The sequence below is a fragment of the Phaseolus vulgaris genome, chromosome 1 (assembly GCF_051622355.1).
Source record: "Phaseolus vulgaris cultivar YP4 chromosome 1, ASM5162235v1, whole genome shotgun sequence".
Taxonomy (NCBI): Eukaryota; Viridiplantae; Streptophyta; class Magnoliopsida; order Fabales; family Fabaceae; genus Phaseolus; species Phaseolus vulgaris.
The window spans coordinates 35,408,319-35,425,161 of NC_143498.1; the positions used below are offsets into that span (position 1 = coordinate 35,408,319).

At 29.2% G+C, this 16,843-nt stretch overlaps 2 protein-coding genes across 21 annotated transcripts; both read left to right on the forward strand.

Annotated features, from left to right (window-relative positions):
• Positions 1 to 3,226: 3,226 nt before the first annotated feature.
• Positions 3,227 to 9,563, forward strand: LOC137813862 (DNA replication complex GINS protein PSF2). 19 transcript variants are annotated; one of them, XM_068616315.2, is made up of 9 exons: positions 3,227 to 3,382; positions 4,876 to 5,063; positions 6,119 to 6,254; positions 6,342 to 6,416; positions 6,501 to 6,615; positions 8,015 to 8,114; positions 8,196 to 8,319; positions 8,981 to 9,133; positions 9,315 to 9,563. In XM_068616315.2, the coding sequence occupies exons 3-9, from the start codon at positions 6,207 to 6,209 to the stop codon at positions 9,330 to 9,332; spliced, it is 633 nt and encodes a 210-aa protein (XP_068472416.1). In that variant the 5' UTR covers positions 3,227 to 3,382; positions 4,876 to 5,063; positions 6,119 to 6,206; the 3' UTR covers positions 9,333 to 9,563. The 19 variants fall into 19 exon arrangements, with proteins under 19 accessions (XP_068472416.1, XP_068472419.1, XP_068472413.1 ...); XM_068616318.1 differs by having other exon boundaries at positions 6,136 to 6,254; XM_068616312.1 differs by having other exon boundaries at positions 3,232 to 3,382; positions 6,099 to 6,254.
• Positions 9,564 to 12,349: 2,786 nt separating this feature from the next.
• Positions 12,350 to 14,660, forward strand: LOC137813863 (plant cysteine oxidase 2). Of its 2 annotated transcripts, none has more exons than XM_068616320.1 (5): positions 12,350 to 12,764; positions 13,258 to 13,376; positions 13,486 to 13,648; positions 13,749 to 13,955; positions 14,374 to 14,660. In XM_068616320.1, the coding sequence occupies exons 1-5, from the start codon at positions 12,533 to 12,535 to the stop codon at positions 14,496 to 14,498; spliced, it is 846 nt and encodes a 281-aa protein (XP_068472421.1). In that variant the 5' UTR covers positions 12,350 to 12,532; the 3' UTR covers positions 14,499 to 14,660. The 2 variants fall into 2 exon arrangements, with proteins under 2 accessions (XP_068472421.1, XP_068472422.1); XM_068616321.2 differs by having other exon boundaries at positions 12,402 to 12,764; positions 13,752 to 13,955.
• The last annotated feature ends 2,183 nt before the right edge of the window (positions 14,661 to 16,843 follow it).

Here is a 16,843-nt window from a genome sequence, read left to right on the forward strand (position 1 = left end):
ATATAAAATAAATAAAAATTAATTAATTTTAATTAAATAAATATTTAAAATTAAGAATATTTTTAAAAAAAATTATATGTTTAAACTTACATTTTCAAAAACTTTAAGAATTTAGTTATCAAATATATTAAAATTATTTTTTAAATTATTTTTTTTTTAATTTTAATTATATTTATTTATTGAAATTTGAGAAAATTTAAAATATTTTATTGATGTTTTACAATAAACATTTCAAACTTAATGAAAATTAAAAAAATTCCATTATTTTGATGAAATTTTAGAATAAATTAATGAAACTTAACAAAGGTTAAAAAGCCTCAACTATTTTGCAGAGGTTTTAAAGTAAACCTTTGAAAATTAACTAAGGTTAAAAAACCTCCGTTATTTTGCGGAGGTTTTGAAATAATCCTATGGAAATTAATGAAGGTTAAAAAAACCTCCGTCATTTTGCCAAGGTTTTATAATAAACCTTTGGAATTTAAATAAGGTTAAAAAACCTCCGTTATTTTGTTGAGGTTTTAGAAAAAAACCTCCATTAATTAAATCAATTCCTAAGGTTATGTTAACTTCCACTAAATAACCTCCACTAAAACCTTTTTTTCTTGTAGTGTCTTTTACCATTTTTATAACTCATATTGCTTGAAAATTAATTAGTAAAAGCCTCAAAAAGATTTTTTTTTTCAATTTTTAACTGAATCGTGTCTTAATTAATATTAAATCATATTATTCATATTTAAATTAATATTTTATTAAATTTTTTCTTAGTCTTCCAAGAATATTAAATTAAACTAAAATAGAAAATTAGAAATTTCAAGATAATATAAGAATTAAACACATTGCTCTCCTAATTCAAACAAAGTTTCTACCCACATGTTTATACATATATTACACTTCCAAAGATAGGATGTTACACGGAGGCTAGATAAGTCAAGAAATAAAAGTTTCCTAGTAGAACAATTGTTGAGGAAGAGATCATCGTAGGATGTATCAATTGTTTCATGGCAGAAATCAAATGGGACAAATCATAATTGAGTAGAAAAATTTACACCTTAATTATAAGTTATATCTTTTGGTATAATGGTAAAAGTTTTATTTAAAAATTGGTATTAGAGTCAAAGTCACAGACTTGATTATGTAGAATTAATCAGAACTGAAGTTCTAATACCAATTTGTTAAAAAATATAGTATCAAAGATTGAGAAAAGGACATAAAGTAAGAATGAGTATCTTTGGATGACTACAAAACTCACAGTTAATAGTATACAAATAGTGAAAACTTCACTTAAAGAATTACAACGTGCACTTTAAAAGTTACAAACATCCACATATCTTAATTAGTAGTAGAAGAACCCATATATAATGAAGAGTTCAAAGAGATAACTAATAGATAATAACTAATTCCTCACTAATGGAAATAATATAATATGCCTTTAGCTAGTTGGACCATTTTAGTTAATGGAGACATCAATCGATTACATAATGTTAAGATAATATAATGGATATTCCATTAGACAATTAAACACATGAAGAAGGTTAAAAAAATACACATATTCTCTTGTAATTTGTAATTGTTAATGTTCAAAGGCAATGTTAACTCTCATGTGGGTTTGAATAAAGGTTAAAAAACTTTGCACAATTGGTCTATCAAACATTGTAAATGGAGTCTTCTAAGGATTTGTAAAACACGTTCAAAGCATTTTCACAAGATAATTTAAAAGAGACCATCGATAGCAAATACAAGTGTGTAATGCATAATACCAAAAAATACACAATTTTATACTGGTTCACCCTACACTTGAAATATGTCTAGTTCTCTCTATGAAATTGTTAAGGATTCCACTAATCAATAAAAATTACAAATATTTCAATTGTCACTGCTGCCTTACAATGAATACATAAAGTCATTCTTCATTATCTGAGTACTCAAAGTCTCATTAGGCTAAATATACAAAGTCTTTCTAGGATAAATATACAAATGTTCTCCACGATATTTGTTAAACTCTCCCTAAGTTTAAGCATCGAGTATATAATGTCTTTCCCAACGAAATACACAAAACATCTTCTTTATGCTATGCAAAAGAAGAGTTGTTGATTACAAGGTTCACTGTAAAAAAAGAGGATAAGAAATATGCATGCCTTATTCTAATAAAATAAACCTTACAAAATGAAATACTTTAAAAAAAAAAGTTCACTCTCTTAAAGTTCTCTAGCAGACAAACTATATACTTTATTCTAAACACATGTCCAAAAATAACTAATATAAATTGCCTGGTTCATAGAATCTTATATAAAAGATTTCTTAGAAATTCATGACTTTTGCACATCTCATTGTTACTGTTATTGTAATATGAAGATGTATTGTTCACTCTCTTTGTCTTTATTGTGCTTCTACTTCAACTAATATTGATGAATGTGGCTTACCTTACAAACTTTATTGAAAAGAATTATTGATTAACGTATAAACATTAAACAATATTACATCTTAGGAACATGTAAAGTCTTTGTACTTAAAAATTATATGTTATACCTGATTTATATTTAAATTTAAATTTATATTTAAAGTTGGATCTTTATCCTGTACGTTAACTTGTAATGTAGTAATGTGAACAAATGGTTAAATAATTTATTTTATTTTTAAAAATTTAAAATATGATTAAATATATATTTTTTATGAAAAGTCCACATAAAAGAAAAGAATATCCATTGTTATAGATATAATAATATAAATATTTTTAAAATAGATTAATACAGAAAAAGAAAACAATTATCTATAAAATAGTTACATGAACAACAAGAATAAAAATTTATAAAACAAAATGTGCAGAGAAGGACAGGATTGGTATTTTGTATAGATTATTTTAAAAAATTAAAAAATTTATTTTTTACTATTTTTTATATATACAATTTTTTATAATTTTAATATTAATTTTTTTAAATATAATACATCATTTTTTATTATCATCAAAGAAATGACACACTGAATATGTTTTCAGTAGTATAAATAAAAGAATATACACTCATATTTATTTCTTGGTTAACATTTATAAATTTATTTAAACCAAAATAATTTAATATTTAAAAATGTTGATATATTAACTACTCAGTTAAATAAATTTTATATGAACCAAAGCAACAAAAGTAAAATAAGAAACAGAAATAAAAATTGGTGCGATTCATGAATCTTTTCCCTCCTTCCTCTAAATTATGTTTTGTTTTCCCTCCAAAATAGAATGACCGTATTTCAGCCATTCCCTCTCAATTCCTTTTTCTCTTTTCATCGTTTTCTCTTCAACCCTAACTCTCAACCCAGCCTCCGCTTCATCTCTGTCGCCGCCGTTGTCTTGTTGCGCCGTCATCTCGGTCTTGCGAATCAGAGCCCAGAGGTTAGTAGATTCCTTGCTTTTTCTCTAACTCTACAGCATGGCATTGTTTGCTAATGGTAATGAGAATAAATAATTTTTATTTTCAGAGGTTTAATTGTTGTGAGTTTGTGATTTAATGTTTTGGTTTTATAATGTGTTATGGTCTCTCATATTTTAATTGTACAGTACAATAAAACTGACACATGAATTTTAATCTTACCTTTTTATCCAATTTTGCCAAACTGATCCTAGACTGAATTTTTTTGTCCTTATTGTTTTGAATTGTAAATACCAAAATTATAACCTGCATGAGCTATTAAACAGAGTAAGAAGAACTGCACTGGATGTATGGAATATTTGACAAATGATAGCATTATAGTGCTATTAGTATATTATATGAGACTTCCCTTCTACTTTGTATGATCATGATCTTTGAACAATTCACTGGGGACAAAACATAATTTTTATGATTTTAAACCATTTGAATGGCTAACTACTTAAATACTGTGTGTAAATATATAAGGTTTTGAATGACAACAACTCTTAAATGAAAAAATGAGAACAAATCATTTTAATCCTTAAACTAAAAATAACTAAAGTAAAATCCAATTAAAATTAAATCATGTGTCTTTCTTCATTATTAAGTTTCACTCTTTTTATTGGTTTGTTATTTAGGTTAATTCATTCAGTTCTCATGGAATTTACACTAAAAATTTGTTTAAATTTTCTTATGTGGTGCCAGCATAATATAATAAGTGATTCAATTATCTTTCTTGCATGGTGTATTTCTTCTCTCTTTTACGTTCCCCTCTCCTTTCAAGGTTGCACACACTTTCATACGTCTTCTTCTTGTTCGCTTGTTATTCCGATCTATTCAGTCACTTCTCATTCAATTGATACCAAACAATTAAAAATTTGCCCAAATTTTCTTATGTGGTTGCAACAAAATAAAGTGATTCAATTCTTTCACAATTTCATATGCATTCTTCCCATTCATTCCTTCTGCTTTTTTTCTTCTCCATTTTAGTCATTCTCATATTCAGTTACCGATATCATAACCCAATGCATTATAATTTTGTTGGGTTCTCTTGTTCTTGTTTTGGTTCTGCTTTAAGACCTGTAGGATAGATAGTGTGTGAAAATATGATATGGGAGGGAGAAAAGAGGTCACTTGATTTAATTTTAGTTGAGTTATGATCTCTGTCTTCTGTTTTTAATCTAAGGGTGACAATTGTTTGTTATTTGTTTCCCATCTTAATCGTTGTTCTCATTTGAAACATCTTTTATATATATATATATATATATATATATATATAAAAGGTTATTATGTGACTTTTAAAAGAAATAGAAAAACTCGGCAATATTTTTAAAAAATTGGTGAGTCATTCATGAATATGTGGGTCGAGTTAGGTTGGAAATTTCCTAGTTTACCATAGATTGAACCGGGTTGTGCTGGCTCGCTCAACAAATTATATCATATTTTTCATGCGCCGTCTCTTCTTCATTTTCCGCAGCCGTGTGCAGTGGCAGAGGTAGCGCAAGGCAGCGCGAGCAGCGTGTGCGGTGGAGCGCAGTGGCGGAGGCAGCGAATTACGCAAGCGACGGCGGCGAAACGCAGCGCTAGCGGAGGCGATACGTAGCGCGGGCAGCGCGGCGAAACGGCGAGCACAAGCGGCGGAAAAACGGCGCGACAGAGGCACAGGTTAGGGTTTTATTGGGTTTAGGGTTTTTTTTTTTGTTTTTGGACCGCGTCATGGATTGAGGAGGCCCATGGATCGTCCGATCCAGCCCTTCGATCGCCGGATCGCGATCTTGGCAACATTGCTCATAGCATTAGAAAAGGGGTGATGTCTTTATACAATATTTCAACGACAATGCAAATTGTAACAGATAAAGTGGGGTATCGGGATAAAAATGGATGTAGTAATTGCTTATTGTTCTAAAAAATGGCAATTTTATGATGATTTACGAATTAGTTGCTGGTTTCTGTTTAGTGTTTAAATAGTAATTTCATTTGATAACCTTGTCTATTGTATTATTTTTCAAAGTGTTTTGTTGCTTCTATTACTATTTATATACATTGCAAATTTATTTTCTGTTCACTTTTTACTTTTCAATCTTCTGTCTTGATTTTAGTTGGACAAATATGGTATGGACTCTAGTTTAAAAAAGCAAGTTGCAAGCGTTATCACCCGTCTACAATTTCTTTTAGTTATTTAGTTTCTGAGATCAGTAATGTGTATGTGTTCTTCAATTTTCTTTTTAATCAATAATGCCAAGTATCATCATTTTAGTGTTTAAATCATGCAAAACTGTCATCTAATTAGTCCCTGAATTAGAGCTCCGCCACGTCTCTCCCTGGACCAAATTGAAGATACTTCATGCGACTGAATAGATTCTAAATTTTCTGAGAAATGAAATCTCAATGTGTGTTTTTAGATTAACGAAGATTGGGCTTTAATAAAAAATAAAATTAAATAAAATGATCTTCAACCTGCAAACTGCCCACAAAATAAATTTAGGTGGGATTGGTAAAATACAAAAAGCCAGCTATTGGCCTTTTGTGTTCTTTAGTTTTGTTTCTCAAATTCAAGCTTTGTTTCTTGTTTTGCCGCCTTTTCTCCCTCTCTTGTACTTTTTGCAACTGTTGTTAGTGGCGGATTTTATTTGATCCTCTTTTTTTTTTCAGCTCAATTTTGCAGTAGATAATGATATACTACTGAAGTTGATTTTGCAGTTCGCTGCATTTGTTAACAGGAATATTTTGTCTCTAGATTTTCATCTGGATGCAAGTAAAAGAGGCAGATTAGATCCATTAGGTTGAGTTCAAATTGAAAGAGACAAGATGGCTGGGCAATCAAACCATGAGCTTTCACTGTTTTCAGCAGAGGAGGTATGCTATTTGTATTGGAAAATCTTTCTATAATTGAAATTGTTTAAAATTATTAATATATATCTTATGATTTTGCCTGTCACTCAGCTTGAGTTCATTGCTGAGGATGAGATAGTGGACATTGTGCCTAATCTCAAAATGGGACCTCTCAATTTCATTTCTGTAAGCAAGAATTCAAACACCCCAAAACTGGTTATATTTTGCAGATTCGTACAAATTACCCTTCTTATTTATTAACAATGACAGGGAGACTTTGGCCCATTTACGCCACAGATTGTTACTCAAGTACCGCTGTGGTTGGCCATTGCTCTCAAGAAGAGAGGCAAGTGCTCCATTCACCCTCCCCAGTGGATGTCTGTTGGTGAGCTTCCTTTCTTTCTTATTTCTCCTCCTCTTCTCTTCTCCCTAGCCCCCTCCTAATAATCTAACAATGGAAATGAAAATATTTTAACTGTGGACATATATTTTAGAGGTGCTGTTGTGAAAGAAATTTGAAGAACGATTTCATAATTTATGATTTGGTTTGAACAACTTCATGCTAGTTTTTTTTTCCTGTTTCACTTAGAATGTTTCAAAACAGGAAGTCTGTCTGTCATGCCATTTTGGGTCCTTTTAACTCCTGATATTCAACTTGGTTTATATGGGTTAAAGATATTATTTAATTATTTTAAAAATATAATTGAACATCAAATAGAAAAAATGATAAGAAATATCTTACCAAACATTTTTATTATTAGATATTATTCTATTCCTTGTTATTATATTTTTTATTATAAATAACAATACTTAGTGTGTAAACATGGTTCTAGAATGTTACCATCATGTGTGATCCATTTGTTCACTTATTCTTTCAATATGGTATCACAATTAAGCTAGAAGGGAACTCAAATATGAATATATGCTTTCTCTGTGGACTTCTCATGGATTAATTTTTTTGGAAATGGTGTACGTTTATTCGATTCCTATTTCTATTTATTTTTATGCTGTCACTGTTCACACCGAATACACTGCTGACCACCTGTATTACTGTTTTCACCGCTAACAACTTTTTGACAAGCTTTTACCTATTGGTGTTACTGTTTCACCGCCGGTGTGTGCTTTTTTCTGGACAAGTATTGTCTGCTGATGCTTTTCTTCCGAGTACTGTTTGGTATAAACATTTTTCAGTGAGAACTGTTACCATGGATTTTTTTCTGATGAGTATTGTTTAGTGTCCACATTTTCCAGTGGGTTTCTTTTTTTTTTTTTTTTCCGGTGAGCTTTTTCTCGCCAGCCTTGATATATGAAGATTTTAGCTTTCTGACAGTGACCATGCTCCCTAAGCACTTTTTCTTCCAACGACAGCCACAACCTGAGTACTTTTTGTTTTCCGTCTACCGTGGTGACCTTTGACCATTTTTAACATGCTTGACTCAATACATATCTTATCAGAAAGTGCTATAATTCCTGATTCTTATTTTTTTATTTCTTTATTATGAATAAGAATATTCATGTTATTATACAACAAAAGTCGTACCATCTTTCGTCATTTGTTTTGTCACTAATTCTTTCATCAATGTGAATGACTTCTTTCTTTTTGATTTTTTATCCTTCGTATATGGGTTGATAATTGATGTAGATGAGAGTATACTTTTTTTTTTTTTATCGTTGAATGGATGAAAATTCATGAGAATATTATAGTTGTGTTCAGGTTAAACAGTAAACAATGCCAGAAATAAAGACCTAATATTTTCCAATACAATACATTTGTTTGTGACTAGAGAAGTTGAGTCAAGTTTTGGAGACAGAGCGAGACTCTCAAGAGATGTCAGATCAATTGCCTTTCCATTATGTGGAAATTTCAAGACTTCTTTTTGATCAGTAAGTTTAGGGACACTAATATTTATTTTGTTTTGTTCCATGCTCTTATTTTACTATACTAACTTTTTGTTAAATTTGTAGTGCACGTGATAACATTCCCAATTTATATATGGTGAGATCTCTAATTGAAGATATAAGAAATGTAAGGTTTCATAAAGTTGAAACAGACTTGGAAGGATTTAATGGTCGGACAATTGCTGTTAAGGTAATATTTATAGTAAATGCATGTTGTTTTTAGCAAGTACTTATCTACTGAGAATTTGACACTACTATCATACTATGTTGTGTATTCAGATGCTCCAGTGATTTGTTTCTTTTCTGTTTACATCTAGGATTTTATACAATATATGTATTTGTTGTTTCATTTAAACTTGTTTCTGGTCATCGTTGAAAGGTAATACAACCATCCTCTGTATAAAAGTAACTGAACAAGAAGTTACACTATTTTTTTCTTATTTCATCTGTGCATTATCAATGTTCTTAAGAGTTTCCATACAGCTAAATTTAAGGAAATAAAAGTGAATGATGTGAATATAACAATTTCCCCTTATAGAAGATCACTGTTAGACATAATTGATGCCAAATACTGTATTCTACTGTAGAGCTCATAATTCTCTCCGTAATTATACAATTAAATTGAAATATGGGGAGTGGAGAAAGTTTTGCGTTGTTCCACTTCTTACACTCAATTTTTAATAATTGCTTTGAGAATTAGATGCCTATGCCATTGTTCAGTCTTTTTGAAACTTTTACTGTTTTTCCAAGGTAGATAAAAACTGGTTGGAGAAAACAGGCTATTAGTCTGATTACATGTCTATTTATGTATTTGCTGACAAATGCAACTTATAATTATCTGTCTAATGCAGATAAAAAATTTGTCTGCAATGGAAGTGAATATTGTTCGTCCATTTATTGGAAAAGCTTTACAAGCATTTTATAAGCATGATAGTCCAGAGTTAATACCAGACCCTGAGAGAGTTTCTGATAGGAGACCCCAAGTTGTCAACAATGCCCCTAGAGTAAGTATTATATACACTTGGAAATATTTCCTGTATCCATTATTCAAGTTTTGTTTATGCTTAAGATGATATAGAAATTTCTGTGAACCTTTTATTATATGAATTAAAAAATGAATATCACAAGCATTATCTTCATTCAAAGGAAATGGGGTTTTCATTTAGTTAATATTTGCTTTTGCAGAGACAACTTCGAAGATAGTCATTATGTATCACCTTTTTGGCTGCATCTTTTCTAGAATCATATCATTTGACCAGCTTCAAAGGTGCATCATTTGAGAAATATTTCACCTCTGTCTTCCCAAAGTATTCTCATAATTATTTGTGAAGAATAAGAAGAAACACTTAAAAATTTATATAGTTATGCTAATGTATCTGAATTTAGTTAATTTTACTAGCAGAATTAAGTATTTAATGTCTGTCTTTTGGTTCATGTTGAGTTTGCTTCAAACTGTTGTAGCTAATAGTGACACCACACCCTTAATTGTCCACCTTTTGGCAAATGTCAGGCAATTATCAAAGCAATATTACTAAAAAATTATCATCTTAAGATCAAAGTAATTTAAATATTTTTTTACTTTACACTGAAATATTAATTTATGCATATAAAATTAATGATAATATATAAAAAATATTTGGATTTATTTATTATTTTTTATAAATGTTAAATTTATATATATTTTGTTAAACAATTTTTTATTTCAACATGCTTCTAATGTATTTATACTATAAAGTTTTAAAAACAAAAACAGTCAATTTATAAACATTAAATGTAAATGAATGTTAGCTTCAATTATTGAAATTTTACAATTTAAATTAAAATTGAAACAGTTGACTCTTATACATCTATAAGTATGTATAAAAAAATATTAAGTATTAAATTTTATATAATTTTAATTTTTATATTAAAATTAAAAAAGAATAATATTCAAAATCTTAAAAATAATTATATATAACAAATCAACAAATGGGGTAATATTTATATAATTACTTATAGTGTTTTACTGTAACCATTTATGTTAATATTTTAAAAAATATATAAAAGTTTATTTTCTATTCATAATGTGTTGATTATAATATTAAAATATTGTACGGTGGTGCACTTTATTTATAATTCTTATCTGGTTGATATTACCATAGGTCGAAGAGTGAGAAATGAAGTATATTTCAGTTTTAAGGCTACGATATTTCAAACCTAATTTACTCAATTAAAATTAAAATTTATTTAAGTTAATATTTATTTAATTATTAGATTAAAAATGTAAATAATATTCTAAATTTGATGGTATAATAAATGTACAAGATAAAATTATTGTTTTTATTATATGTACTAATAAGAAAAATAAATATGGATATTCATATTTTTTTAAAATAATAAAAATTAACTAAGTATTATAATATTAAAAATAATATAAAAAATTACAAAATAAATATTTTTCATTATTTTATGATGTTTAAAATACATAACATTTGAGATTGTTTTTTATTTATTATAGATAATTTTAAAAAGAATAAAACCAATAAAAAAATTATGTTTAATTAAATAAAATCTGTAATAAAATGTAATATTAGAAAATGGTTAAAAATAAATATTTTTTTAGTAATAGTTATATATATATATATATATTTTGTTTTCTTAAAAGAATATACTTATATTATTTTTTCACTTCAAATGTTGAGATCATATTAATAATTGATTTTATTTATATTATTATTTTATTGAATTATCAAATGCATTATTAATAATTTTTCGTATAAATAAATGCTATAATGTTATTGAGATATTATTTTTTAATGTGGATTTTCTATTGTTAGAAATTTAATAAAAAGTATTAGATAAATTTAACTTAGATGAGCTATCTATTTCTTCCAATTATATTTTCTATACAAATATCTATTATCATAGTGTGTTTGATTGTATACAATGACTAGTATTTTTATTGGATATTATATGTTTAATCTATACTGTTTTCAGAAAAAAAAAAGATAAAAATATTTTTTTTTAATTTTTTTTTAAATACTCTTATAAAAAAACTTGTTGTATAATTTAAATTTAAATTTTGAAGGAAAAGAAGGAATGACTTTGATTCCACTAGTAGGATATTTTGTTTAACCATTTTCATGTTTGATCATAAGTTTCAAAGTCTTCATCATCCACCGAGAAGAAGATAAAATTTGTCATTCTATCATCTGATTTTGACTGTACATATTTGTTTTTATTTAAACTTTCTCATGACAAATTTACAACTACAACAGGCAAAACGAAAAACTAGCTTACACGTATCATACTTCCAATTTCCAAATTCAAGGTCTGTCACACTAGCTTCGGTATTCTAAAACATGGCAGACGAAATAAATGTAAAGAGATAACCTTCTCACTTTTCATTGTCGTCTAGTTATCAAATTTTATCTATAAATAATTTCATTTTCAATTTTACAACTTTTATTAAATGTTAATTAATTATAACAATTGGGTATTCTTAGATTTTCTTTACTAAGCTTAAGTAGTAAAACATACCCTACAAAGTATCTACAGTCATCTATATCTGTGTACTCTTAATAAGAGTACACGTAATTATCCATGTTTCATGAAATAATCTCTGTGACACTTCTGACTTATTTCTACTTTTCTTTTTCTTTCTCAATATCCCAAATGCATTTTCTTCTCGTGCACATCAATGATTCATTTACTCCTCTTACCATTTACCTTCATAACGCATACCCTTCACTTATTTATCTTGAAAACGTCTCTTCTACATTTATTTTGAAGAGTATACGTGTTGAGTGTAATAAATACAGGTCTAACAAAATATTTGTAGTGAAATTTCCATTATTAATTATCACTTATTATTGTAACTATTTGATAAGGAAACTGAGAAAACAAAATAAATTTGATTGTGAAGAAGATAAATGTACAAAACAAGGTTTGTTAAAAAATAAATATAAGATTTATATGGAAATTATTGTAAATTGGTAATCACCGCAGTGACCTACAAAACAGGGGTCGCTTTAACCGCCAGTTTCGAAACAATCTATGCACCAACAACACCGGTTTTGCTTCTTTTTTTTTTCTTTGTTTTATAACTTGCTTGCACCACTGTTAGAAACAAAACAGTAGCACAATACCATGTCATGTGCCCCTAGTTTTCAAACTTGGATATTCTCTCTCCTTATCACATACTAACTATATTAACTTTTCATCCTCACCTTCTCTTCTTCATGCACTTTTGCACTCTTAACACATCGACTATTTGGTGTCAAAGTCAAACCATGTAACTTTTTCAGGTCATTCTTGAGAATCTGTGAGAAGAGTTGTGAGTCTTGTGTTGGTGTGGAGTGAGAGAGTGGTGAGGTTTGCTTTCATAGAAGAGTTGGTTTTTCATATTTACTGGTTGTGTGGTGATGGAGACAAGTATGGTGGATAGAGAGAGGGTTGGACGTGTGAACAAGGTTGGTTATGTGAGAAGGGACATTGGCAAGAAGAAGAAACAACAACTTGCTCGCAGGGTTAGGAGGCCCGAGTTGGGTGCTTCAAACACACTTCGGCAGCTGTTTCATTCATGCACTGAAACTTTCAAAGGTCCTGACACTGTTCCTTCACCACAAGATGTTCAGAGATTGCGTCACATACTTGGTATGATGTTACTCAAAATACAACTTGTTAGGGTTGAACATGAAACTTTGTTCTATCTATTCATCTATTTTTACACATGTTCTCATGTTTTTGGGGTCTGTCTGATTTTTGCTTTTGTTTCTCTAATTACATTAAATTACAAACAAGAATAATACTGCTTCAAGTTGTTTTCTGCACTCAATTAACAGATACATTTTCTTGAGACTGGAGAATTTTATTTTATTTTATTTTATTTTGTGTTCTTGGTCTGACTTATTTAACTTTATTTTTGTTTCATTCCAACTCAAAAAATATTATACAGCTTCAGTTTTTTAGTGTCTATATAGAGATGAAGAAAACTATAACATGCATCAACTTTTTTCTATGTAGATAGTGATTGTATGAATTGTGGATTTGCAATTATTCTCTTTTAGAATTTAGGCATTGTTTCTATCACTACTTCCTGAGTGTACATTCATTTTGAGATGTTTTCTGATTGTTTAATATCTTTCAGATAACATGAAGGCAGAAGATGTTGGACTGAATAGAGATCTGCAGTTCTTCAAGCCTGGAAATATAATTGAGAACCAAAGGGTCACTTATACAACAGTGTTCAAGTGTGACAATTTCTCAGTAAGTGTTTCATTCTCATTGCTCCCTAATCGCCAACCCTCACAGCAGAAATTGCTTTTAGCTAGCTTGTGTGCTTAAAGAATGATGGTAACATTATCCTTATGTGCAGCTCTGCATCTTTTTCATACCTGAAGGAGGAATCATTCCTCTCCATAACCACCCAGGCATGACTGTTTTGAGCAAGCTTCTCATAGGACTAATGCACATCAAGTCCTATGATTGGGTTGAACCTGAGGTCTCTAAAGACAACCTGTTGGAACAACCATCTCAATGTGGGTTCTCTCTATTAATTATCATCTTTTAGTGACCATGAATTAATGGAGTGTGCAATTAGTTTTTGAAAACTGACCCTTACAGATGCTGTTTTTGCAGCAGTGAGATTGGCAAAGTTGAAAGCTGATAAGATGTACACAACATCATGCGACACTTCTGTGCTGTATCCAACCACAGGAGGCAACATCCATGAATTCTCAGCCATAACCCCATGTGCTGTTTTTGATGTCATTGGCCCTCCTTATTCCAAAAAAGATGACCGTGACTGTTCCTACTACAAAGATCACCCTTGTACTTCTTCTCCAAGTAAGTAACTCTCTCTCTCTAAACACTTCAAGAAATGACAAAACTTATATACTTCTTTCATGTTATTTTCTCATTGTAATTGGATTTCATCTTGTATTGATGACATAAAATTATAATTACATTTCAGTGTGCTTTTAATAGTTGTCCTCATGAAAATGAGTGCATTACATTAAGTACATCTATGATTTCATGAAATTATATAAACTCTTGTTTTTTGAACATTGAAAGCAATATCTCTTCTGGGAGAGTATCTTTTGCAAAGTTTGTTTTAGTTTCTTGATGTTGTTAATTAGTATGAGGTTGTGTGTTCATATTTGAGCCTGATTAATACACTTCATTGCAGTGTCTGAGCATGTAGAATTATATATACATTATTATTTTCATGTGACTGAGCATTAATGAATGGTTTAACCTGCAGAAGAAAGGATCGGTGAGGTGAAAGAGGAAAATGAGAAGGATAGTTACGCTTGGTTGGAAGAAATTGAAATGCCAGAGAACTCAGAAATGGATGGCATTGAGTACCTGGGTCCAACACCCTTCTAGTTTTACTCTATGTAGTATTCTCAAACAAACATAACCTTTTAGTAGTAACATCTCACTGTGTACTACTCCTAATGCTATGGATCCATAGCACAACAATGCAAAACTCTCGTATCACTTTCCCTTTCTGTCCATATTCAATGAATGAATATGTGTGTTAGCTTTTGTTTTGCTATTTATAACATCGTGTGGGACCTATTGTCATCTTATATAGAAAACCATGGGCTTAGGTTGTTTACCTGTTAATCGTGATTTCGTTAATTAGGTTTTTTTACTTAGTTGTTTGCAAGGTGTCCACACACACTCACAACTTTATTCACCAAGTGCTGATTATAAGGTTGACTCACTTTTTATGAAAATGAAAATTTATGTTTTTCACCACATATTTGTGGAAAATTAAAAAACAACAATCATAATATATGTTAAATGGTCTTGTCTAGGAGTCAAAGTCCTTAATTCAATTTTCTAAAGTTTCTTTTAAAAAGAATAACGTGAATTTAATATTTTGAAGTGTCTTTTGAAAAGAAAAGGTAACGGAGTTCTGGAAAATTAGTTTGGATAGATATATGCCTTTAGGTGTCGACAATAAACTTGTTTCCATGTTTTCATCTCGCAACTGATACTATTTTGACATGTGTTATGACTCTGTGAGAGCATACCTAAGGTTCCAGAATACTTAGGAGTTGTCTCAAGTAATTTTATTATTATTATTATTATTACTACTACTGTTTTTGTTTTTTATGTTGTTTTAAAAGATCTATTTGTAAAACTTTATATATATTTTCGTTTTTTTATAATGGGTATACTTAATTCCTCTCATATCGAATCATTAATATTTTACTTGGGGTTCAACTAGTTTTTCTAGGTGTTTTCTTTATTCTCTTCATATTTATACATATATAAACATAACAGTGCAATATTATTGCACTGCAAGTATTTTCAAATTACATATTTATCACATCAGATATATTAGCAGTATTTAAACATCCAACAATTCATCCAATGATTCAAACAACAATTTTTACACATGAAAGAAGCATTTCACCTGGATATTAGCATCTCTTGATTTCAAATTTCATTTTTCTCCTAATTTGCAAAACAGAAAATTCAACTGGTACCATGTTGGCAACATTGATGTAGCTTTTGGGTTTCCAAGAATACTTTCCACTTGGAACACCAAATTTTTTAAAATAACAGGATTTGATATGACCTCTAAAACAATAAAAGCAAGTTACAAAAAGGTGTAGTGGGTGGATTTTTAAAAAGAAAAAAGCTTTTGAAAGCTTTTTGTTTTTTTAAAGGAACTTCCAATTCCAACTCTATCCATTTACACACTTTTGGGAATTAAGAAAGATTTTTCTATTGTTCTCAATATATTCAACTTTGTTTTTAAATTTCTTGCAATCTTTACAATTTGTTTTCTAACCCTTTATAATCAATTTTGAGTTTTTTTTTTAAACAAGTAAGTCTATTTGCCTCTTCATACATTTTTTTAAAAGCATAAGAACTTCATCATACTTTGTTTGAATATGAGAACTAGAACTAGTTACCTTGTTTTCTTGAGACTCTACATCAATCATAAAACATGTGTTGATATCTTTATTCTTGTAGCTACTACCTAAGATGTTGTGTGCCGATTCTTTAATGCTTTCTTGATCTTCTAAGGTTTTTGACATTTCTTTTTCATTCTTAGACTTTGAAAACTTATTCAAGATTGAGTACACAAGCTATGAAGTATTTTTCTCTAGCATTGTGTTGCACTTTGCTATTTTGAAATCTTTCTCGACCTGCATAATGTTAATGGCATGGATCATTCATCACAACATAACATATCCTCTATCAACTAATTCTAAGAATATTTGCATTTTTATTTTTTAAAAAGGATAATTTCTACCACAAATTAGTGAAGGCATGTTCATACCAAAACCTTCCTCAAAACTTGATTATACAAAACCATTAAAAAAAATAGGATCTTTGTTTTGAGAAAATTTCAAAAATCATATTTGAGGTCAATTGTTAGGAAAAGAGAATGATTTTATTAAACCAAGAGGTGGGGAGGGGGACAAGGTGAATTGATTTTCAAATCTCTTTCTAAAAATCTTACTTTCTTGGAATTTCTTTTAAAACTTCTTTAAGATATAAAATTTGAATGCAATTATAAGTGGAAGCAAGATTGATTGCTTGTAGCACAAATATAAAGAGAAAGGAAAATAAAAATTGCACAAGAATTTTTATACTGGTTCAAAGTAATAAGATCTTACATTTAGTCTCATTAATTCAACCTCAGAATTGTTAGTTTCACTAACTTTTAAAGTTAATACAAACAAGAATCAACTCTTAAACAACTT